This window comes from Chanodichthys erythropterus, chromosome 13, assembly GCF_024489055.1.
Source record: "Chanodichthys erythropterus isolate Z2021 chromosome 13, ASM2448905v1, whole genome shotgun sequence".
NCBI classification, from domain to species: Eukaryota; Metazoa; Chordata; class Actinopteri; order Cypriniformes; family Xenocyprididae; genus Chanodichthys; species Chanodichthys erythropterus.
This window is the reverse complement of record NC_090233.1, coordinates 23,547,095-23,573,668: the sequence shown is the minus strand read 5'-3', so window position 1 is coordinate 23,573,668 and position 26,574 is coordinate 23,547,095. Positions and strand designations below refer to the sequence as shown.

General features: G+C 37.5%; 1 protein-coding gene across 2 annotated transcripts in view; it reads left to right on the top strand.

The window, feature by feature from the left end:
• The window catches only part of kremen1 (kringle containing transmembrane protein 1), a 76,293-nt gene that overhangs the window by 37,579 nt on the left and 12,140 nt on the right, over positions 1-26,574 (top strand). For both annotated transcript variants that reach the window (XM_067407438.1, XM_067407437.1), the window contains exon 3: positions 11,214-11,305. In XM_067407438.1, coding sequence (XP_067263539.1) covers positions 11,214-11,305 — 92 coding nt within the window. The remainder of the gene's footprint in view (positions 1-11,213; positions 11,306-26,574) is intronic.

Below are 26,574 nucleotides of genomic sequence, written 5' to 3'. Positions count from 1 at the left end.
ATTAATAAGGGAGTACTGTTCCTTTAAATAAAAGAATGCATTTTTAAGAGAAAATGACCAAGAGGGACATTGTTGTGAAATTGTGAGGGACATTGTGTGATTTTGGCAATGTGATATAAGAATTTTATTGACACATTCTTCAGTGTCAGAGTGTAAGTGTTGTCTCCACACTTTTAAACATTCACACTTCATGCCCTCAACATTGCAGATGTTTTATTCATTGAAAGTCTCTCTGTCTTTGACAATGAACCATATTTATCTATAAGCATCTTAAAACCGATTTAGTCCTTAAGCCACAATACTCAATTATTCTAAATTTGTTTCACGTTGTTGGAAAGAAGCATTCGCGCTCAAATTATTTCTCAGAAAGTCCCACTGCAGTGTATGACTGTGGTCCATGAGTGAAGGTTTATTTTTTTCGTGCCATTATGTGGACTCAGCAGGGCTTGAAGAGTTTACATTTGCAAAGTCACCTCAAATCCTTCTGTACGGAAAACAAACGTAGCAGAGCGACAGCGTGGATGACCGATAGCCTCTTACTCCCTTCAGCTTCACATTTGTTCTTGATGCACAAGCTAACCCACAATGCAAGAAACAAAACGTTACTGTCATAGGTCTGTTTCTGTAATAGTCTGATCTGACCGATGTCTAATCAAAAGATTGAAGAGTACAATATGCTGAAGCATTTGGTTCAGGCACACATGTAACACAATATTCCAGCCTTATTCTGTTTATAAAGTATGTCAATATGATAAAAATTCCTTTTTTTTCTGCCTGAGTAGCCAAATCTGTTAGAGTTTAGAGTTTCAGAGTTTCCTCAGCTGTTATGTCATTCCTTAGACTGATGATAGTAACTGGAGTGGGAACAGAAAACACAAAGGACATGAGAGATGGCTGTTTGAAATACTTACTAGAGATAGTTCACCCAAAAAATGAAAATCATGACATTGTCTACTTTTCTTCATTACTTGAATCCTGTAAATTTTTTTAAAGGTGCTGTATGTCATTCTTTGACTGTACTAAAACACAAAAATACCATAATATGTTTGCAGAGGTTTAGAAAACATTCTAAGTTCACATACTTGTTTCTAACAATGCTACAGCCAGTTATTCTACTTTGAAATGTGCGTTCCATGTCGGAATGTCTGTTTGTGTTTGGTCCTGCCCACTGCCAATTTACCCAATAGTATTTCAACACCCTGGGTTGCCAGTTGGCAAAAATACAATGTATTGTCAAAGATCGCAGATTCTACCCAACCTAAAAAGCCTCAGCATCTATCTGAAAAGCTCTATGACCAAAGGCATATTAAGACACAGATAAATCAACTTACAGCGTAAGGCTCGTCGCCTTCTTTTGTCAATTGAGCTCATTCCTGTTGCGTATTTTCATACCGGCAACCAACGTGAGCATCGAGTCTGAGAAGGAGAGGGCGGGAGAAACAACCCTCGCCAATATTTTGAATTTGGACTGCAGTACCTATTTCAACCACTAGTTGTAAATATTACATACTACACCTTTAAAAGTTAAACACAAAAGGAGTTATCTAGCAAAATTAATAAAGTTATTTCCATGTGCAGCATGAATGCACTGGTTTTGAATGGAAATAAGCCCAAATACAGTTAAATTCAGTGAAAAACAACTAAAACTTTACATATATCGCATACATAGCTATTACATGACTTGGAATATGGCTTAAATAGACTAATTTTATGGTACTTTTTTGGATCTAGACAAAACACTTAAACCAGCCTTATTTGCTGGTTGCTTAGCTGTTTTAAGCTAGCCTCCCAGTCTGACCCACACCCCGACCAAAAAAAAAAGAAGAAGAAAAAAAAGGGCAACAGCATAACAAGTTTGGCAAGAAATGTCACCAAACTGATGACAGATGACAGCTTTTTCATATTTATGAACATTCCTCTTAAAAAGGCCTCGTACAGCCTGCCTATTTCTGTTTTAAACATGAGGAGGGGTGCTGAGGTGGCTCTGTATATGTGTGTGCGTGCAGGTCCAGCAGACTGTATGATATGGGAAGTGAAAGCCAGATTCAGAACGGCAGACAGAGATTAAGTGAAAAGGGGGAGATCACCGTCAGGAACACCAGTGTTGATTCTAGGCACACGGTTGCATGGTGTTATGTCTGCTGGGTGTATGTAGGAATGTCTTTGTGTCATAACAGGCTTTAGGTTTTTGGCTTCACAAGATCTTGCCAAACTGGCTGCACCAAGGGAGACTTTTAGAAGTAGCACCCAGATCATCTATCTATCCATCCACGCATCCATTATAAAATGGCATTAGTTCACCCCTGACCAAAAGAATGGGTTTTTTTAAGCGTTAAAAAGAGTCAGAGAAAAAGAGACAGGTGTATGTTTTTAAAGATATGACAAGTGTTATTTATGTAATGCAGGTTTTTATAGTTTCAGTTACTTGTAAGAGGGGAATGCTTCTGGAAAGCTGCAAGTGTTTTTGTTTCTTTAATGATGTCATAAACTTTTTGCATCTCTTTGTTAGCTTGTCTACACGCCATTTGACTTGAAAGAAAGAACTGCAGTCTTTATATGATGAGAGAGCCTGGGAGAGAGAGAAAGAGAGAAATGGAGGTGCCAAGTCCTAATATCCCTCACATTTCATCTTTATTGTGTGCTGTAAAATAGCTATGAAAACATTGAAAGATGGGACAGAGAGGAAACGTCCTATTAATTGTGAATAAAAGGAGCTATGAATGTTTGGAGAGTCAGACGGAAAGGACTATAACCTCTCAGACCTGTTCACCAACACCTGTTTCTACACCTCCTTGCAGATAAATCAATCATAAAGCTCAATTAACTTTAATAGTACACAAATAGCAATGTTTAATCAAGGTATTAAAGTAAATCCAATTAATAGAAAACAAATGTGTATTTATAGGCCCACTATTTTGCAGATGCTTATATTCTATTCATTTATGAGTTTGTTAAAAAGCACAAAAACATCTGGACTGCGACCAAGGCCCTGTTTACACCTGGTATTAGGATGCGTTTTGGTCGATCGGATCACTAGTAGATGAGGGAGACACATACCCATTTACACCTGGGATTTAACCCATCTCTTTTGTCCACTTTCAATCACTTCTGTCCTGATTTCTGCAAGGGGAGGGTCTATGGGTGGATAAATGTATGAGTTTTTTTTCAGATCTTTCAAACTTGGGTCTTCAGCCGACAAAGTTTAAGGCCCTGTTTACACCTGGCATTAAGATGCGTTTTGGTCGATCGGATCACAAGTGGACAACACTAAATACAAGTATAAAAGGGGTCTAAAAGATTCACAAAACAGATTCAAAGTCGCTCGTGAATTAGCGTTCGAAATCATTCAGAACCATTACAGAGTTCACAATTGACTCCCTCAATGACCCGTTCAAAATAATCGTAGTAGACCTATATAATAAATACTAAATCGTCCCTTCATTACACCATGCAACTGTTGTTAAAAGTTAAAGCGGGACTGTTTTTGGAATATTATACAATTGTAATGGCCTGACTTTTTGGACATGTACCATAGTATTCTTTAAAGTACCTTGTAAATACCATACCATACCATAAACATGTAAACATAACATACATTGTATAAATCAAAGTATTCAGTGTTGTCAGTAATAATATTGTCTTCAGTGTAAATCAATGGTATTATAATACCAACATTAAATTATGGTTCTATCACTTTTTGTAGGGATATTTCATGTTTTAGCCTTTTTTTTTTCAGAATTTGTTGAATACTTTTGCCACTTTTGCATGACAATGTATATTAGCTTATTTAAATGAAGTGTAGTTATCGTTTAGTATTGAGGGCCTGGGCAACATTACAGAAGTAAAATGGGCTGCAAACCATACCATGATGACTTTAAAAATCCTGAGATGACAGTTATTTTTTGCTGCTCTGTACAGTATCTCACAGAAGTGAGTACACCCCTCACATTTTTGTAAATATTTTATTATATCTTTTCATGTGACAACACTGAAGAAATGACACTTTGCTACGATGTAAAGTAGTGAGTGTACAGCTTGTATAACAGTGTAAATTTGCTGTCCCCTCAAAATAACTCAACACACAGCCATTAATGTCTAAGTCACTGGCCACAAAAGTGAGTACACCCCTAAGTGAAAATGTCCAAATTGGGCCCAAAGTGTCAATATTTTGTGTGGCCACCATTATTTTCCAACACTGCCTTAACCATCTTGGGCATGGAGTTCACCAGAGATTTACAGGTTGCCACTGGAGTCCTCTTCCACTCCTCCATGAAGACATCACGGAGCTGGTGGATGTTAGAAACCTTAAGCTCCTCCACCTTACGTTTGAGGATGCCCCACAGATGCTCAATAGGGTTTAGGTCTGGAGACATGCTTGGCCAGTCCATCATCACCTTTACCCTCAGCTTCTTTAGCAAGGCAGTGGTCGTCTTGGAGGTGTGTTTGGGGTCATTATCATGTTGGAATACTGCCCTGCGGCCCAGTCTCCGAAGGGAGGGGATCATGCTCTGCTTAAGTATGCCACAGTACATGTTGGCATTCATGGTTCCCTCAGTGCCGGCAGCACTCATGCAGCCCCAGACCATGACACTCCCACCACCATGCTTGACTGTAGGCCAGACACACTTGTCTTTGTACTCCTCACCCGGTCGCCGCCACACACGCTTGACACCATCTGAACCAAATAAGTTTATCTTGGTCTCATCAGACCACAGGACATGTTTCCAGTAATCCATATCCTTAGTCTGCTTGTCTTCAGCAAACTGTTTGCGGGCTTTCTTGTGCATCATCTTTAGAAGAGGCTTCCTTCGGGACGACAGCCATGCAGACCATGTGCAGCATATGGTCTGAACACTGACAGGCTGACCCCCCACCCCTTCAACCTCTGCAGCACTCATACGTCTATTTCCCAAACACAACCTCTGGACATGACGCTGAGTACATGCACTCAACTTCTTTGGTCGACCATGGCGAGGCCTGTTCTGAGTGGAACCTGTCCTGTTAAACCACTGTATGGTCTTGGCCACCGTGCTGCATCTTAGTTTAAGGGTCTTGCAATCTTCTTATAGCCTACGCCATCTTTATGTAGAGCAACAATTCTTTTATTTTTTTCAGATCCTCAGAGAGTTCTTTGCCATGAGGTGCCATGTTGAACTTCCAGTGACCAGTATGAGAGAGTGAGAGCGATGACACCAAATTTAACACACCTTCTCCCCATTCACACCTGAGACCTTGTAACACTAATGAGTCACATGACACTGGGGAGAGAAAATGGCTAATTGGGCCCAATTTGGACATTTTTACTTAGGGGTGTGCTCACTTTTGTGGCCAGCAGTTTAGACATTAATGGCTGTGTGTTGAGTTATTTTGAGGGGACAGCAAATTTACACTGTTATACAAGCTGTACACTCACTACTTTACATTGTAGCAAAGTGTCATTTCTTCAGTGTTGTCACATGAAAAGATATAAGATATTTACAAAAATGTGAGGGGTGTACTCACTTCTGTGAGATACTGTATATTGGTTCCTAGAGAAACTTTAATGTTTAATTTTCTATCCTCAATCTGTCAAGACTTCAGCTTAAGTGAAAGTGCAAGCAACTGTTAAGCATTTGTGCCTTTTCTGTTTACACTGTTTACTTGACTGTGAAATTGAATCGCTTGTTATCCACTTTCAGATGTCAGTTCAGTGAGACGGGCTTGAATTGTTGTGGTTGATTCGACATGTAATACCGCAAGAGTGTCTATGTGTGATATAGATACAATAGACTCTGACAACCAAACAGTCTTTCAAAAGTGTCGAACGAGCATCTCAAAGTATTACTGTACATTGAACAAGCCCTAATTCTGACCCAACTTAAAGCTGCATAAAATGTTAGCTACATGAAAAAAGTACATGATTGTCTATTTCCCTGTTTTGTCATTTTTATTTGATTTAGAAGTATAATGCTAGATCTCAGCACTTGTACAGGCTCGTACTTGACTTTCATTCCTGCTGTAGCATATGTTTGCCATGTAGACCAAGCATGGCTCTGAGCATATTAGGCACATTTCCCTTGCTCATATTTGCTTTGGATACTGGTTAGCTGCAGTGGGCTAATAGTGTGGCAAAGGTTGGCGTTCAGGAAAAAGCTATTTTCAGCCTTACCCTACTATAGATTTTACACGCTTCTGTTGTTAAAGGATACCAGTTTTTTTATGAATATCTCTATGCCAGAATTTGAAAAGTTTATCATAAAATTATTATTACGGTGCATGGAAAGCAGTTATTAAAGAAAAGCTTTTGAACGCAGGCCAGATAAGAACAGCTGGTTTTCTCTCAGTTCAGATGGCCAGTAATGCTGAAACAAATTAAGGAGAAAGAAAAGCAAAAAGGAGAAGAGAGAGTGTTGCCATAAACCATAACGGCTCGACACATTGTTCTTACACATCAGATTTAGTGTCACATTGATATTTGTGGTCACAATGGAAATCCTTCTATTTTTGTTTGTGAAAAAAATGCACAGAAAAAAATCAGTCTTTAGTAAACAGAGTAATGTCTCTTTAAACAATACGTACCAATGCCAACTCTTTAGTTTTCTTCACCCTCATGTCATTCCAAACCTGTATGACTTTCTTTCTCCTGTGGAACATAAAAGAAGATATTTTGAGAAATTACTTGAGAAAGTGTTTTTTTTTTGGGTCCACACAATGGAATTCAGTGGTCACTAAATGTGTTTTGTTACCAACATTCTTCAAAATAATAACAATCCCTCTAAGGTGGATTACATAACTCATATCATTTGGTCTTGGGAGAATTGAATGAGAAGAGTTTGATAAGTGAGTCCATATTGATTGCAGACTTTGATTGCAGGTATCTTGGCATATCTGAGCAAAGTTTGAGACATGGTTGAGATCAATTTTGGAACAGTAGAGGAGAAACATGCTTTGCTTTGTTAGGGAATTTTGCTCATGGAAAATATCTGAGAAGCAGGAGACTCTTCATATCATTGCTGTCTACAAGAAACAGTTTATAAACAGGGGTGCACATAACTTTTTTTGTTGCTTGGTACTCACACTTTACGCGACACAGGTTTTAGATTTCAAGGTTTTAGATTTCAAATCCCAGATTTTCAATGTGGTCTTGGAATTTCTCAAACTGTGTATACAGTATAAACATACAAAATTGTGTATTTACATTAAATTACATTTTACACAATATCAAGAGTGATCACAAAAAGAGAACTCGTTGGTAATGGTTGTTCCCTTGGGGCAGTTCTAAAGTCTTCCCATCTCATTTAAGAGTTTATAAATCTCCAAAGGCAGGGGTAATTCCCCATCCCATTAACCAGCCCGAACAGATGATGATCCCGTCGTTACGGTAACACATGAAAGGCCATGAGATTCTTCACTCATTTTCTGAAGGGACTTGACCCTACAGGCCTAACCGGACACACACACACACACACACTTATCATCATAAAGTACACAATTGCACACACACACATGCGCACATACACTTCCATACACTTTGAGGAGTCCTGAGGGCAAGCAGGCCTGCGTTTGGTGATCAAAGCCACCTATTATGTCTGGTATGGGACTTCATCCCAGCATTCTCTGTGGCAGTGCTTTCCTCTCACCCTTGAGGGAAGGAGGGGAGTCATTAGAGGTTTTTAAACAGATAGGATTTTAGGATATGGATATGAATTTAAGGATTAGTTCTTTGATATGACTCGTGCACATACATTAGTTTTGTTTGATGAATGAGTCAGTTTGAGATGAGTCATAAATTACTTTTATGATGTTTCATGATACTTGCATGGAGATTTTGAGTCCTTTTTGAAACTCGAAAGCTGTAGTCCTCATTCAATCAGTGATTCAGAATTTCTCATTTTGTATTCTGTGAGTTATTTACTCATAATCTTCCCCTCCAGTGAGCTGCTAACTGTTGCCAACACTTCTTTGTATTACTGAGATGAACTCAAGAACCAGAACAGTCAAAATTATGAACGAATCATTGAGATTTGTGAGCTGATTCATTGAAAAGATCTGTTTCAAAGATTGGAGATTGCTGCTTCTCCTGAATGCCAAGAAATGCTGTCAGCGATGAACAATTAAATTTTGTCTGTTCCTCACACAAAGTTGTTATATGACTTAAAACTGCTTGTAATTTAGTATATGAGTTGTAAGGACCACTTGTATTAAACTTTTATGGTACTTTTTGTCATTTTGGAGCTTGGCGGGCCCCAGTTCTCATTCACTCTCATTAAAAAGAGTGTCCAAAGCTATTCTTCAAAACTCCACAGAAGATCGAATGTTATGTGGGTTTGGAACAACATTATGGTGACTAAATGATGACAGAATTTTCAGTTTTGGGAGCACTATTCCTTTAAGTGCTCGCCATGTGACCCCAGAGGCAGAGTGGATCAGATGAAGCCATATAGAAACCTGGCACAGTGTATGAGTATGTTTATGTGTATCTGCCAACGAGAAAGATTCCTCTTATAATCTAATCTCCTCCATTGAACCTCAATTGCCCTCAAGACTTCAACTCCAAACAGGTGTCTTTCCTGAAGAGGAGAATACATTATTAAAAAAAAAAAAGGAAAAAAAAAGAAAAAGAAAACCCTATGCAAAATAGCCATTATACTTGACTGAATCATAATGAAAATCCCATCAGGCTGGAGGGGTTTGTCGATCTTGATGGTCGAAATACACACTCCGCTCCAAAGCCAGACTGGTTTGTTAGCAGGCCAGATCCCATTCTACTCAACAGAAAAGAAAAAAAGGAGGGAAAATGGGAGATGTTTAGCTGACTCCAACCTGAGGTTAAGTTTCCCCCGGACACAAAAAAGAAAGCACATGAAAAGACGCTTCACTCAATACACTTTCGTGTTGTAAAGAGAAAAGAAGAGAAGCTGGAAAGTGTTTTTGATAGGGGAAGAAAAGACCGTGGCACGCCCTTTTGATTCCACCGCACAATGGCTGAAATCAGATAGCTGTCGCCTCGGGGTCGAGCTCGAGATGTTGCATTGTAGCTCCTTAAAGACAAGAAGAATACCTTTTCTTGCAATTTTCATTATTTCTGACTGCGCGGGCACCCGTAGCGCACGTGAAGAGGGATTCGGACAGTTTTATGATGAATGTTCGGTTCATGAAAAAATCAACCAATCACTGCTCCGTCTGACTGTGCGGTTGTAATCAATACCCTGTTTGAAGGCTTTTTGGGGTTTGGGAATCAAGGTTTAAAGTACACACCGCAGAGCTTAAGGGGTTTTGAAGCAGACAAAGCCGGAGAACTCCGCAGGTCACTGTCTGGAAAGGAACAAAGCCCTTCCCTGGGCCCTCGCGCAGACGCCGACCTGGAGGTGGACATGCTTGGATGGACAGGGCAGGGGGAGAGAAAGAGGCTCAATAAAAGCACATAGGTTCCTGCTCTAGGGGGTGTTTCTGTCTGACTGACAACCCATGAAAAGGCTTTTCTCTTTAGTGACAGCTACGCTTGAACTAAATTATGGGCAGTAAATAACTAAAAGCAGTGACGCCACTAACTTAACATTTTTCGGCATAGCATGACAATTTCTCATCTGTTTTCAAGTTACACTACCATTCAATAGTTTGGAGTCAGTAGTTGACAGTAAAGACTTATTTTCACAAAAAAAAAAAAAAAAAATCTATTTCAAATAAATATTGTTCTTTTGATCTTTCAAGTTTAATTAAAGAACCCTTTCCACAAAAATATTAAGTAGTTTTCAACATTGATGATAATGTTAACTGAACACCAAATCAGAATGACACTGAAGACTGGAGTAATAGCTGCTGAAAATGTTAAAGGGTTAGTTCACCCAAAACTGAAAATTCTGTCATTAATTACTCACCCTCATGTCGTTCCACACCCGTAAGACCTTCGTTCATCTTCGGAACACAAATTAAGATATTGTTGATAAAATCCGATGGCTCAGTGAGGCCTGCATTTCCAGCAATAACACTCCCGTTTTCAATGCCCAGAAAACTACTAAAAACATTTAAAACAGTTCATGTGACTACAGTGGTTCAACTTTAATATTATAAGGCAACGAGAATACTTTTTCACTAGATATTGTGGAATAAAGTTGCTATTTTGTTATTTTTGGCGCACAAAAAGTATTCTTGTTGCTTTATAATATTAAAATTGAACCACTGTGGTCACCATGAACTGATTTAAATATGCTTTTAGTATATGCTTAAATGCTTTTGGATGGTCTGGATCATTGTGGTTCATTCAGAAAGTTGGTTCATCTGGTTCATTAACAATTCACTTGATTCATTTGAATCATCACTAAATTGTGGTCTTAAAACGGCCTGCATGGCAAATTTTTTCCCCTGATTGAATTGATTAGAAAAGATTGTTTTGTTTAAAGGTGAGTATAGAGTTATGTTTATTAAAATAGTAATTTTGATGCTTTTAGAACACTAAATTATATCCTTATTGTTTGTGTGCCAGTTAAATGCTGCTGTTTTAAACTCATATAATCTGATAATTATATTTTAAAAAGATAATGCCCATTAAGCTTCAATGTTTAAGCAATGCCACATAAGCAAGTTATTGCTCAACAATATTGAGTGACTTACATTTTATCCACAATATTGCTGTTAACTTTATTTTTGCTCTGCCAACAAAAATAAAACTATAAAGTTTTCAGCATTTTTGAATGAATCAGTTGAGTGAACGATTCAGTGCCTGAATGAATCATTGTTTTTGAACAAATCGAGTATTCTCTGCGGAACAAAAGTGGGCGTTTCTGTATTTGTGGGCATTTTCAAACTGCTGGGTGTTTATATATCATGCAATGAAAATGATCCCCTTCACCTGACCCCACCCCTAAACCCTACCCACACACTGACATGGGCAAATCAGGTAACGCTCTCAAAAACACCCCTCTGTTCATGGCCTCGCCCATCAGTCATTAATGTCCTGCAGAGACCTGTACTTGAACAAATCACTTGAATGAATGATTTAGTGATCCACTCATAAAGACAAGTCATTGGTCGCCACCTACTGGTGAAACGATGATACCTGCAGAAAGACTGAAACTATAGCTCGCCAATTACTGGTAGTTTGTTCTTGTTGTAGCTTCTGTTGTTGCTAACTAGCCTACTTTTTCAAAAGGGGAAATTGACTGTTGTTGAAGTACTTTGGTTCAAGAAGTTTTCAGCTGTAAAGTAACTTCCCTAACAGTCTCGTTCTCGCACAGGAACCCAGATGGAGATGTTCGGCCATGGTGTTACATCGCTGATCTCGAGGACGGAATCTACTGGAAATACTGTGATATTCCGACCTGCCAAAGTAAGTGTTTAAATAGGGGGAAAGATAGAGTCAACAATGAGCTCAGGAACTTGGCCAAAAAAAACTTAAAGTTCCCATCATCTGGATTTTAAAACTGATATGCAAAACTGCATTTTTGGAAAGGACTCTAATTGCTCCATCAGAAATTACACTGTCCCAGCATGCACAGATACGTTTGTGCTGCTTGTCATCACTTGACATTTTTGCATTCTCCACCCAGTGTGTGTGTACAAGCGTCTGTGTGTGTATTGAAAATATGAATTTACCTCAAAGCTATAGGGTGATTAGATTTGATTATTGATGTGTTTGTGTTCAGTATTATTTTATATAATCAGTGCAACCTTTCTTTCTTTCTTTGTTCTTTGTATTAGTGAATAAGTCTTTCTGTGCATGTCTTGAGGACATGTACTGGATGTGTGTGTATGCGCATACGAGTGCAAACTCATTTTCCTGTCAGTCAGATTTGTATAATCCCACTAAGCGTGTTTTCTACTGTACTGGCAGAGAAGGAGAATGTGTGTGTGCATGTCTCTCTCTGTGTGTGTGTGTGTGTGTGTGTGTAATCTGATATCCCCAGCTCCTCAGTTTCTTCTCTTCTAATCACACCCTATAAACAAGAGCTGACACACAGTATCACAGGATGGGTAGAGCATGAATACAAAACTTAGAAGCTGTGGCATATTACCTTAGTAGTTAGAGCTCAGTCTGAAGTTCACTTCCATTACATCTGTGATTCTACAGCCTCCCAGCATATCAATCATGACAAGTAAATGTATAAATTAAGGTGGTCAATTTAACATGTTAATTTAGCTCAATTAATTAGAAAAAAAGTGATTAAAACTAAATGAATGCATTTAATGACCACTGGAGCAATTCAAGCTTAATGTACCATTTAAATAATGTTTTGGAGAATCTGCAGCTCCAGAGTTATATTCCATATTTAATTTGATGCAAGCAAAAGTCTGTCTGGCTATAGGGGCCAAGTATATTCAGTTCAATTTAGATGTCTAAGTGTTTTATGGTCTTTTTAGTTCACGACTAATTTTTACAACCAACAAAGGTTTGGGGGTATGATTTTTAAAGAAATTTTTACTATTTATCCTGAAAAAAAAAGTATCACTGTTTCCACAAAAAGCAGCACAATTGTTTTCAACTGATAATTATATTTATTACTTATATACTTATTTTAATGATTTCTGAAGATTTCTGAAGATTGGAGTAATTGCTAATTGCTAATCAGCTTTGCCATCACAGGGCAAAATCACATAGTTATTTTAAATAACTGTAATAATATTTCACAATATTACTTAATAAATGCAGCTTTGGTGAGCATAATAGACTTTAAAAAACATCTGAACTTTTGAACGGTAGTGTATTTCATATTTAATTTGCTGAAATATCACCATTCTGTACTCCCGTTCTTTCCATCCTAAGCTTAAAGGCATATTTCACCCAAAAATGAAAATTGTGTCATCATTTGCTCCCCCTCAAGTTGTTCTAAATCTGTATTTGTTTCTTTCTTCTGCTGAACATAAAAAGAAGATATTTTAAATAATGTTGGTAACCAAACAGTTGATGCGACCCCATTGACTTCCATTTTCGGCTACCATCAACTGTTTGGTTACCCATGTTCTTCAAAATATCTACATTTGTGTTCAGCAGAAGAAAGAAATGCATACAGGTTTGAAACATCTTGAGGGTGAGTAAACGATGAAAAAAAGTTTCAATTTTCATTTTTGAGTTGGTCTTTCCTAAAAAAATCCTTCAGACTACCTTAAAAACGGAAAAGGATAGCACTTTTTTATTAGAAAAATCTTTAGTTGAAATCTAGTTAGGATTGTTATTTATTGCCATCCATTAATTTGATCCTTTTTTTTCCAATCACATACTTCATCCTGGTTCTGTTCTGGTTTTGTAAGGCCTGCTTCTCAGTATTTTATAGCCAATCTCAGGGTTGTGATGTGTGACTTTAGCTTTAATTTTCCTCCTTCATCTCCAGTTCAACAATTAAGAGCCGAACTCAATGTCCAGTACAACTGCACTCACTGACCCATTTCCCAAAAGTGCCATACACCCATTAATCTGTCTGGATGCCCCTTATCTCTGTGCCTGAGTGGAGCTAACAAAGCCCACCCAACTAATGCCCCTCTGGGCTGAGACTGTCTTCAACGGCAGGCAAATTTAGGGCAGCTTTTGTCACAGCCAGTTGTCTTCTGTGTTAGGCTCACTGATTTGGATCTGTTTTACCGTAAATGTGTTTGTGTGTACCGGCTTGTAACCCATCTGGGTTTTTTTTTTTCATGTCCCAGATTCCTGTCAGCTCTCAGGGCATCGCCCATATCAAGTACAGTCCTCTGCATGTTCCTGTTTCGGCTTGGATATCATTAGGGTCTTGGGTGGTGCCCTAAAGCCACGATGCCCACAATGTTGGCAATGAAAGCAAGGCGATTTGTTGGACTTTTTAGCTCCAGGCAGTCGTTATGCTGTAAAATCAGAAAGCAGTCGGCGCAATTGTAGCATCACAATCGACACGCGTACACGCACCTGAGGCTGTTTTCCTATTTGTTATGTGAGATGAAAGAACAGAATTTGCCCCAATCTCCATTAGGCACGCTGTCATGTGCAAAATGACACTTATGTTTGCAGCACGTAGAGAGAGGTAGATTTTCTCCTTTGTTTGTTCTGTTTTGATTTTTTTTTTTCTTCTTCTGGATAACAATAACCTGTTTTAGATGTCTTATCATGTTAACCATCTCTAGAATTTTTGTCTTTTACCAACCCGCGCACACACATAATTATGTGTTAGTTTATAATATCTAGAAAAGGTATTTAGAAAACCTTTCTTGTCAGTAACGGATTGGAACCACATGTTTATTAATATAAACTGATAGCACTGATTTGAATAACTCAGTGTGCAGATTAATATAATGGGACGGTTATCATGTTTGCTTTCACTTTGTACTCTTTTATAGTATTTAAATATTCAGCATGTAGGTTTAGTGCCAAATAATTGGGATGTTTAACAGTCAAGTGTGAGTCATAAGAGAACCAGCTGCATTCCTCACAGATAGTTTATTTTCTTAAAGCGAACAACAACGCTATCTGTTAAAGGTGCATTTTTGTCTTTTTAATCAATGATCATGCTCAGTTTTCAGTCACAGGTGTGTGTGATGGTTGGCTCAGGGTGATGTTTGGATTTGCTCTTTAACCTGCTGCAATAACAGATGAGAAGATTGGTCTCAGTGCCACATTTACACTGACAGACAGGCTTGGGAATCTAACCTAAGGAAATTAATAATTCTGGTTATGATTCCTTTTCCATTCCGATTCCATTCATCATTTTTAGCACTTTTAAATAATAATAAATATTTTTGGGGAAAATGCATATAGTACTATTTTCTTTTTCTTTTTTTATATTTATTAATATGGTCATTTTTATAAAATGCTTCTGCCAAAACCCATATATTTAACTAAATGTTGTCATGATATGAACAACCATTCAAATCTCTGATTCAAATCTCACAGTCCTTACAAATAAGCACAACAGCTTTATGTGTTTGATTCACTAAAGAGAACCGACTCATAAGAATCATTTGTTCGAGAATCAGAAAACACTGGCCGCTCTGTATGTTTTGGTTTTAATTCAGTAAAAAGAACCGACTCATAAGCCTCTTTCGTTCAAGAATCAGAATGCACTGAATGCTCTGTTTTTACTCACAAAAAAAGAACTGACTCACAAGAGTCATTCATTTGGGAATCGGACTTCAGTGGTTGAGCTGTACTCTGTACTGTATGTTTTTGATTCACTAAAAATAATGACTGTTAAGAATCAATCATTCGGGAATCAGACTACACTGGTTGCACTGTATTAGAGCTGCACGATTTTGTAAAAATGGAGAATCCGATTTTTTGTTTTGTTTTGTTTTTTAATAGAGATCACGAGTCTCCCAAGATTGTGAATAGACAACTAAACAAAATAGCATGTCATTTACTAGAATTCTGACAAAATAATAATTACTGCAGTCTATTTAGTTATATTAAAATTATATTTAAATCGGCTGAATGAATGATTCAATGACTCACTCATAAAGACATTTAACTTGATTCATTACTGGATGAATCAGCTTTTTGAACAAATCTCTTGAATGAATGCATTTTTTAACGGTCACTTGTCTCCACCTACTGGTGCAATGATATAATTGATACAATCTTTATTTGAAGCATCAAGTTAGGTGATTTACTATTTTGATCACTTCTGTAGACATCCATGTTTATATCCAAACTATACATTTTTATCCAAGTACTTCTGTGATCATATGAATTATTGTAACACAGAAATAACGATATTGTGTGGTTGAAAAGACTGTTCATGAAGTTGTTTCATACCTATACATGACAGCTGCTCTCTCTGGCTCAGCGGCAGCGGCAGCACCAACACAGATTTGAATGTTTTCTGTGAACTTACAAGTTTGCGGGGGTGTTTGAATCAAAATCGCAGTCTTTTAATGATTAATCGTGCAACTCTACTCTGTATGTACACGCACAGATATGATTATATGAATTTCATGCTCTCAATCATGATGTAATTTATCTCACGACTGGCTAAGTAGACAGATGAAGCATGTATATAATTGTTCTTAATTTCTGATCTATTATCTTCATTAAGAAAACAAAGCAGGCCAAATTGCTGTTCTTTTTCCACACTCAGCAGATGTTAATGGACCCTCTTGTGTTTTGGGAGAACAAAGACAGGTGCTATTTTTGTAATTCCTTCTGTCTTTCTAAATTCTTAGGGCTGCTGTACCTCATGACTGAGGGCAGGTCTAGCGAGGGGTTGGGAGATGAGATCTATACAGCTCTTTTCACTGTTCATTCCTGTTGTTTCACTCCTCTAACCTCTGAAAAGACTTTAATTATTCTGTTTCTATTGAGAACGCCTCCCTCAGTCTTTAATTAAGCATGCAGTCACTCCCTGAAGGGCATGGCGGTGAAAAGCATTGATCTCGGCCTCAATTGTGTCGTAACACGGCCCCCGGCAGGACTAATGCAATGTGCTCGCCGTCTTGCAGATGCACGACATGGGAAAGTATGCCGTGAAGTTGCGCAGCAGGGCTCATGTGTCCCCTCTTAAAGGGTCATTGGTATTGTTTGTGTTCCTTGCATGTTGTACTCCAACCGAAGATTTATAGTCGAGATGTTTGTAACGACCCCGTTGACTTGTTACTTTGATTCTCACTTTTTCTCCCTCCTAGTGTAAATCTCAGCTGCTAAATGTATGATGGATAAAAGGGTCATGTGTAAAGTGCGGCATAACAAGAAACGCAGTCAGAAACGCCTGCCTCATAAACAAAGCTACACTGTCAAATTCCCCCGAGCAGAAAATGAAAGCATATTAATAGTCTGTTTTTTATGGAATGATCCACAACATCAACAAATTAATTTCACTCCGAAGCAGATCCAGCTGTTGTAACTGTATGAAAAAAAAAAAAAAAAAAGTTAAACCAAAACACATGTACTCTGGGCTGGATAAGTGTGTCTGTAACAGGAGGGAGCCTGCCAAAACAGGAACACAACTTTAGTATCTGAATTAATGACAGACATGCAGATCTAAAAGCAGAAAAGAGGATGTGAGGACTCTTTTGAATGATTTACCAACAAATCACCAAACCCCAGACGCTTAATATAGTCATTTTATAGGTGTTTTACCCCAAACTGTGAAGTGCAGCACTAAAACTAGATAATTGCTAGAGGTTAAAAACCCTCCATTACCCAAACTGCACTGCGTATCCCTGAATTGCTGCTCAAACAGAAACCGGAAATGTGAAATGACAATTTCAAAATAGTACTTTTAAATTTAAAAAAAAATTAATAAAATATTTTATTTTTTCAGTTTTAACTCTGTGTTCCTTATTTGCTGTCATTATTTTTATTTTTTATTCTTTAAAACTATTTTTTAAAACAATTTAATGGCCACTATTATTTTATCTGTCATCAAGCATCCTGCTCCCGAAATATCAATATCAACATTGGCTATTAAACCCCCCAGTTCAGTGAACCACTAGTTAAATTACCACTAACAAACCACTAGTTAGGCGAAATGGGGTTGAAGTTATTGTTTCACTATTCTGTATGATTTGTATCTGCCTACGTACATGAGCATAATAAAAAACTGGGCATTCCAAGCGATCTTGATTAATGCATTAAAAACTGTCAGCCCACCAGTAACGTTAAAGCATCAAGCAATAGGAACCCCTACTACAACCAACAATACAGTGACTAAGAGACCTCCAGCAATAAAATTGCTGTCAGTGCGAGCGGCCCTTGAGAGGTAGGTGTTGACACGACCGTAGATGTGTTAATGAATTTGTGTTGCAATAGCCAGAGGACTACGTCTGTGGAATAAACCTGTTGTTATGGTGGGAGGTAGTGCTATGCTTGGGTTTGTGTATGCGGACTTTACAAAATTAGACTGTTAATATTGTTTTCTAATCTGTTTGGGCTTTATTTCAGTAAGACAACACACTATGAGCTCTGGCGCCTTGCTCTCACAATAAGATAAATCACACACATGCTTAAGGAAGTAGATATTCTCTCTGTTCGAGATCTTATCATTATTATTAGTGTATTGTATTATTTCTTTTGCTGTGTCCCATTTTTAGCTTTTTAAAAAAAAAAAAAAAAAAAACTTCATATTAATGATTTCAGAGTGCACTATGCATAAATAGCAATAGAATTTGTAATTTATTTACTCACTTTCATAAAATAAGAAACTGGTACTGATCACTCTTTTTCATGTATTGAATTGGAATTGGAGCTTCAAAATGGATGCAAAGCACCTTGAAAGTCTCATAGAAGTAGTCTGCTCGACTTGAACCATATGAGCTTTGTATGATGAACAGAATGAAACTTTAAGTCTTTATTTACTGTATATTAGGATGATCGATTTATGAGTGAATCATTTTTCTGATTTAGATATGTTTCAAAGAATTGGTTGACTGTTCACAAAACTGGTCTAAAAGGTATATTAATAAATCAGATTTGGAATATAATATGTATATACACTAAAAAGTTTGGGGTTTTAACATTTTTAATGTTTTTTTAAAAAGAAGTTTCTTATTGCTCACCAAGGCTGCATTGCTGCATTTATCAAAAATACAGTAAAATGGTTATATTGTGAAATATTTAACTGTTTTTTTGTTGTTCAAAAGAACGGCATATATTTGAAACAGTACATTTTTGTAACATTATAAATGTCTTTACTGTCACTTTTGGTCATTTTAATGAATCCTTGCTAAATAAAATTATTAATTTCTTTCAAAACAAAAACATTTTTGAATGTTAGTGTAGAAAGTCTTAACATTTACGATACTGTTCATTGTTACTACATGGAAAAGTACGAAAGATTATTTCCGCCACTGAATAAAAAATAAAAAAGTTAATTGCGACTTTTAATCCTACAATTCTGACTTTTTCTCGCAATTGCGAGTTTACATCTTGCAATTCTGACTTTTTTTTCTCAGAATGTGAAATAAATTATGTTTGCATACTTGCAATTGCGAGTGATTAAGTCAGAATTGCGTGATATACATTCACAATTCTGTGTTATAAAGTCAGAGTCGTGAGATACAAACCCCCAGTTCGGACTTTTTCTCAGAATTGTGAGTTTATATCTTGCATATATTATATTCTGACTTTATAGTACGTAATTGCGAGTTATAAAGTCAACATTGTGAGATATAAACTCTGAAATTCTGAGAAAAAAGTCAGGACTTTATAACTCACAATTGCAAGTTTATACTGTATCTCACAATCTGGGGCGGTTTCTTCATTAGGGCAAAAGGGCAACGCACCACCAAAGTGAGAAAGGGACGGATTTTCAATCACATTCAACCACAGAGTTACGCTAACTGTAACTGCTAGGCTGTTTGTTCTGCCTCTGGATATAGTCCGATCAGCGCCAAGTCACGCTCTGTGGAGTACCGCCTCTTTTGGAGCATTTCAGTCTGGAGGAGATTTGCCCAGACTGCTCCCATAGACTCCCATTCAAAGAACTTTTTTTTCGAACTGCAGGCACTGCAATGCAATCTCTATGGGTTCCGGGAGGGCTCGCACTAACGTGCCTTCGTCATCATACGTAACCTTAACTTGTGCAGCGATTGGTGGAAACAAACAGACCTCTATTAATATATTTTTTTTTTTTAAGCTGAAGTGACATCCAATAATTTCCTCAGTGCATATTTACATTTCACAGCTATATTCTCCATCTGCAAATGTTAGAAAGTCGAGAAAATATTTCCATTTTGCAGTCAGGCGTGGACGAGCCTTCAGCAAGACAAACTTCCGTGAACGAGCGCCGGCGCGAGCATGCGCGCCAAACAGACGGAGTTCAATCTGAGTCAAAACATTTTGCTAAAAATATTTGTTGTTGAAAATTTGTTTTTGTTGGAAAACATAATTATGCCATATGTAGAATTTCGAAAATACAACCAAGTGTATTTGTATGATAGCAGTAACTGTGTAAAGTGACTGTTAATAGGGTATTCAAAATAATAATAATTAGTCTGTTCTTTTGTTTTTATTTATTTTCATTTTTAGTTTAGTGTATTTAACTTCTGCTTTAAAAAACATTTTGTTTTTAGATTGTAAAGTTACAATTTTAGAATATAGCCTAGTTCTAATGTGATTTGACCCCTTTTTTTGCACATAATATAGCATATAGTACACAGTTACATTCATGTTTGTTTTTTATAGCCTTCAATATGAACATTGTTTCAAGGACAATATCGGGCAGAATGTGAAATATATATTTTTTTAATTAAATACAGATATATTCTTTTTAGATCCCAGCCATATGGCATGCTTTAAATACTGAATTTTCCATTTTTTTTTAGATTAGCAGTAATGATACATTATTATATCACTTGTTAAATGATTATTTAACAATTAGCCTATTCATTCCTGCATTTCTTAAAAAAAATAAAAAAAAAATTGCGCCCCACCTACATTTTTTTGCACCAGCCGCCACTTCTCACAATTCTGAGAAAAGAAGTCAGAATTGCGAGATGTAAACTCACTACTGCCAGAACGAAATATAGAATTGTGAGATAAAAAGTTGTAATTTTCTTTTAAATTGTTTTATTCTGTGGCGGAAACAAGCTTCCATAGTAAAAGAGCGAGCAGCGCATTTAAAAAATTTCTCCTGTTGTGTTCTGTGGAAGACAGAGTCATACAGGTATTGAACAACATGACAGAATTCAAATGTTTGACTGAACTACCCCTTTAAACATTTAGAAAGACAGACTGTCGTATTAGCAATAACAAGATGTCTCTTTATTATTTCACCCCCTCTCCTCAAGTGTATCTCAGCTCTCAACTAAAAGTGTTCCTGGCAGAGTCTGCAGGGTGTGGCACAGAAACTTATGAATGTATTTTGGAAAAAAGAAACACCCACAATCCTCTGCAAAAAGAAAGAGGAAAAAACGCACCACAGATGTCATCTGAATTTATGTCTGTAATTACCTTATTTTAATAACACACAGAGAGAGAATGAAAGAGGGAAAGAGAGAGGCCCTCTCAGACACGCTTATCCACTGTTTCTGCCAAGTGCATTTGCCAAGATCTGCAGCGTTTGATGTTGTTGTGTTTGTTATCTGGGTGTTTCTTTCCTTCTTACTTTTGTCAGCTTCTCTCTCTTGCTCTCCTTTTGAATGCTATTATGTCTGCCTCTCTGCTTCAGTGGACTTCAGTGACACGTCTTTCACTCTTGCGTCACCCCCATCAAGCCCTGCAATAATGAAAATCTGAATTGTGAAAAGCACGGATGACTCACCACAGCTGAGATATGATGTGCAATATAAGGCCAGAGACCAATGTTTCTGCTCTGAACAATATCAGCGGTTCTACAGAGCTTAAGAGACTATCAGGGGCATTTACTGTCGCTGTAGAGTTTTTGAAGATGAGAGTAAGTGGAACTGTCACTCTTCAGAAGAGGGTTCTTGGGGATAATTCATGAGTGCCTGTGGCCTTGTGATTAAGGATCGGGGTTGGAATTGCAAAAGTTATCTAAGTACATGCTACACGTGGATACAAAGGAGTACAGGCTGACTACATTTCTGAGATATTGGGCCATTTAAGTCAACATCAGTGTTGTTTTAGTATTATTTATATACTATTATACTATTTATGAATATTTTGATATATATTTTTAAGGTTTTCATCTAATATTTAGATTTTATTTTATTTCAACATTTCAATTAGATTTTTTTTTATAAATAGTTTTAGTTAAAGGCACAATATGTAAGATTTTTGGGTTAAAATATCCAAAAACCACTAGAACAATGTTTATATAATATTTAAATCCAGAGAAATCAGCAATTTTAACCAGTGTAACGGACTTTGTAATTGCGTCGCCTGTCAATGATGTCATATCCGTGTTAGCCTCAATTTTTTACTTCCGCATGAAACCATGGAATCGCAAAATATGTTTTTATGTGCTTCATTAGACATTTGAGCAACTGTTTGGATACCTTTATCGACAGAAAACTAGTCATTGTTATATAGCTAAACACGGTTAGTCTTATTGTTTGAATATCTCGTTTTCTTGATTTACCGCAAGTAATTGTACCATGCCTCAGAGACAACACTATATTGTCAAGTGGCTAACATAGCATAATCAGAAAGAGTTTTATTTGTAGTAACAGTAAAACAGCATTTTCTTCACCATAGAATATATTTCAAAATTAATTGCATGCCATTTAGCAACACAAGTCATCCAGCTTTTATTAATATGATATTCTAACATCGATCTAGATTACTGTAATGTGCAACAAGTGTTTCATACTAGCTACTGAGCGAACGCACAGAATAACGTTATAACATAACTTTCAACAAACTCAAATGTTTTTGAGTAAAACAGCGCTGCGTTACCCCCATAGACAGTAAAAGAAATGGACACAGCAACCCCATTGGAACTCAATTGAGCCAAGCTAAGCCCATTTTTAGCGATTTTTAGTACTTCCGTTTCTGACGCGCAGACTCAAACTAAGCTTGATGACGTCCGCAACCTGTCTGACAGATGTAAATCTTCTAGTGGCTGTGCGTGCAAACTGCCATCGTTAATCTTGCAGAGACGGCGAGCTTGAGTGGGGAGTTCTTTGGCGTGAGTGAGCAGGAGTAAGTATTCTGATTAATTATTTTGTATAGTATTTTAAAATGTAACGCCAGTACGCCATATTAAGATAATCTCCCCGATTGTCTGCAAGCTTCTCCTCCTGTCTGTACGGTAATTTCTCTACTGTGCGACAGAGAGTCGAGTGGTTATGACGCAATCGTTAGCTTATTTTTACAAAAACTGTTTCTACGGGGCCATAATGTAACATAGAAGGTAATGGAGCCCTTTATACATTGTTGTGTATCTTTGGAAAAAAATAATGGACAAATTGAGTCTTTAAACACCCCAGATGTAAAGTTATTCACTGTCAAAGTGACGCCAAAATGAATGGGAGTCAATGGGGATGCTAACACGAGTGAAGTTCTGCTACAAGATGGCAGCACGCGGCCGACTTCAACTTCTGGTTGACTTCCTTGGGCACTGGTTACCCCACGATTTTAATTCATCAAGTGACCTTTTTGAGTAGTAATTCAGCACTTGCAGTCATTAGAATGAAATAAAGTAATGTGCATTTACAGTGGGTATGGAAAGTATTCAGATTTTCACTCTTTGTTTTATTTGAGCCATTTGCTAAAATCATTTAAGTCCATTTTTTTCCTCATTAATGTACACACAGCACCCCATATTGACAGAAAATTTGGACAGGTGATGAGCAGTGCCTGGTTTTCTCCACACATACCGCTTAGAATTAAGGCCAACAAGTTCTATCTTGGTCTCATCAGACCAGATAATCTTATTTCTCACCATCTTGGCAAACTCCATGTGGGCTTTCATGTGTCTTGCACTGAGGAGAGGCTTCCGTCGGGCCACTCTGCCATAAAGCCCCGACTGGAGGGCTGCAGTGATGGTTGACTTTCTACAACTTTCTCCCATCTCCCGACTGCATCTCTGGAGCTCAGCCACAGTGATCTTTTGGGTTCTTTTTTACCTCTCTCACCAAGGCTCTTCTCCCCCGATAGCTCAGTTTGGCCAGTGAGTTTAAAATATTCTTACTGACCCCCCAGAGTGAGTTTTTTTAAGGCGACCGTTATTTTAGAACGTTTGCCTTTAATGTTTCCATAGCGACGCGTCTTGCTTGTCACGAGCGCTGAACGCAGCCACAATAAAACTGTATGACAGATGGATCGCTATTATTTTGTTTTTCCTTGTTTATTTAAAAAATTCACAAACTTGCTTACCATGTCATCAACTATCTGATATTCCGATCCTCAAATATGTGTAAGTGCGTGCGTTTTGTTGTTTAAAAGCCTTTATAAATGATCTTTATCTTGATCTATAATGCGAGATGGGCGCCGCCATCTTAGTTTGCCCCGCAGTTCACATAGTCCTGTCAGTCGGATTTACAGCAGGTGAATTCATCCGTTTCTCCTGAAATATAAGCAAGTAAGTGGCTGGTGAACTGGAAGAATAATAGAGTAAACTTTATAGTTGCTAAGGCCCATTATGTGTGTCTGATATGAATAAATATCGGCAAATTGTATTTGAATGGATTGTTATTGTTCCTTCCACTGATGTCCGACATCAGTGTGTATTTTATAAACTCTAAATATATTGTTTTAATGGTGCTTATGCGTATTTAAATGTCTGAAACCTTAAAAGAAACGCTATGTGGCTGAAAACACTGCATAGTTGTGATATATGACAAGAGCTGCGTGCGTTCATCTCGCAGCCAGAGCGCGAAAGCACAGTTTGTATCTAGCAGTTATGTGATGTCACTGAACGTTCGAAATCCCATATGTGGGACCGTACGCCCAGGGGCACTGAAATAAAAATCCCATATGTGGGACCGTACTGCTCAAAGGGTTAAGGATTATGGAGGCCACTGTGCTCTTAGGAACCTTAAGTGTAGCAGAAAATTTTTTGTAACCTTGGTCAGATCTGTGCCTTGCCACAATTCTGTCTCTGAGCTCTTCAGGCAGTTCCTTTACCTCATGATTCTCATTTGCTCTGACATGCACTGTGAGCTGTAAGGTCTTATATAGACAGGTGTGTGGCTTTCCTAATCAAGTCCAATCAGTATAATCAAACACAGCTGGACTCAAATGAAGATGTAGAATCATCTCAAGGATAATCAGAAGAAATGGACAGCACCTGTGTTAAATATATGAGTGTCACAGCAAAGGGTCTGAATACTTACGACCATGTGATATTTCAGTTTTTCTTTTTTAATGAATCTGCAAAAATGTCAACAATTCTGTTTTTTTTTTCTGTCAATATGGGGTGTTGTGTGTACATTATTGAGGAAAAAAAAAGAACTTAAATGATTTTAGCAAATGGCTGCAATATTACAAAGAGTGAAAAATTTAAGGGGGTCTAAATACTTTCCGTACCCACTCTATGTGACCAAATATAACTCTAAAAAAGTACAAGGAAGAAGAAAGAGGACATTAAATGTGACTTTAATTGTAAAATAATAATAAACCACAAAACGAAAGGAGCGGCAGTGGCCCACTGTGGCATACAAGCATAAAAAAAAAAACAGTAGTGTAAAATGTCTCCAGCCCCACCCAGCTTCATACCACAGTAACCTTAATAAAAATTGAATACATTATTAGCTCATCCATGAACATGATTTCTGCTTTAGTCCCATCGGATTGCTTTCCGTCGGGATAATACGTCTTTGTTATTGTTTTGAATAAGCGACCTCTAGTGGCGAAACTTACATATTGTGCCTTTAACAATAACTACGCTGGTCAAAATGAAATCAAAATTGCTTTTTTTAACACATTCCAGCATGACAGCATCGATATGCTTATTAATTAATAATTTATCAAATTATGTTAATTCAGAGATGATACACATTGTCCTCTACATCTGTGTCATATCTTGCACATTGACCTGCATCTAACTAACTTTGAATCTTATGAATGTTCTCTGAATGTTCTGGAACAAGTAGTAACATTTAAAAAACGTTAGAACATGATAGAGTCACACTAAATTTGTATGTTAGCTTTACAGCTCTACTTGCAATATGAAAAGGTCACTGCCATTTGTTATACAATCAGATGCCATTACTGGAATGAGATCATAATCTGATGTGTTTTTCAAACTGTTGCGATCTATAAGCTGTACATCAAGGTAGAGCGAGTTTTCTTCTTTCTTTTGTTAGTTGTCATTTAGCAGATAGTTTTCCTCTAAAGTGATTTACTGTCTTTCTCAAGGGCACAATTGTAAATGTCATCAGTGTTCCTTAGCTTCCCCCTAACACCATCAAACCACCAACTAAAAAAAAAAAAAAAAAAAAAAACGCTGAATAGATATTTCATCATGGGCCTGCGTAGTATCAAATATCACAGTGTGTTTTTGTGAAGTATTTAATAATTTTATGTATTTCAGCAGTGGAACCAGCCACATTCCCAAGTGCGTTTAATTTAAGACTCCAATTCTTTCCATGTTGAGATGTAGATGCAGGCCTGTAAAAAATAGATGTGTGTGTGTGTGCATGTGTTGCATCTTTCCATTGTGAAAGTTGTGTGTTTCCTGAAAGCCGTATCTGGATGCGAGCCAGTCTAAACGAGGCACATTAGCACACGTAATGCCATCGCGTTCGCCAGCCAAGCGCCTTATAAAATCTTCAAATTCCACTCTACACTTTGAAGTCGATTGTATTACTTTTAAAGCATGGATATTTGCAGTTGTTACCCTTGTTCAGCACATCTTAACTGCATGAGGTACATTCTGCAATTCTCTTTTGAAGTTTTCTGAGGTAAGTTAACTAAAAAAACATGGCGTTGCCTAAAAACAGCAGTTGTGTCAGTGAAAGAGATGAGTCCTTTTTTGTGCAGGGGGAAGCAAACCCAGTGCGTGATGAGAGGTTAAGGACAGATAAATTGATGGTAAAGTACAATCACTCTGTCAGAAGCAGAAGACCTGCAGTCTTTAATCTTGCATGAGCCCTGGAGAGCAGAATGTCCTGCTTTCAAGTTCAGAGCTATTGCCATTGAAGTGGCAAAGGAACAGCCAAGAGAAATATTCTCTTTCCCCCCCTCTTCTCCAGGCATCCGAGAGTGAAAAATGAGTTTCTGTTCTCTCTAAAAGCATATCAGTGTAATTAAGGCTTTTGTCCTCTATCTAATGATCATAATTACATGCAGTCTTC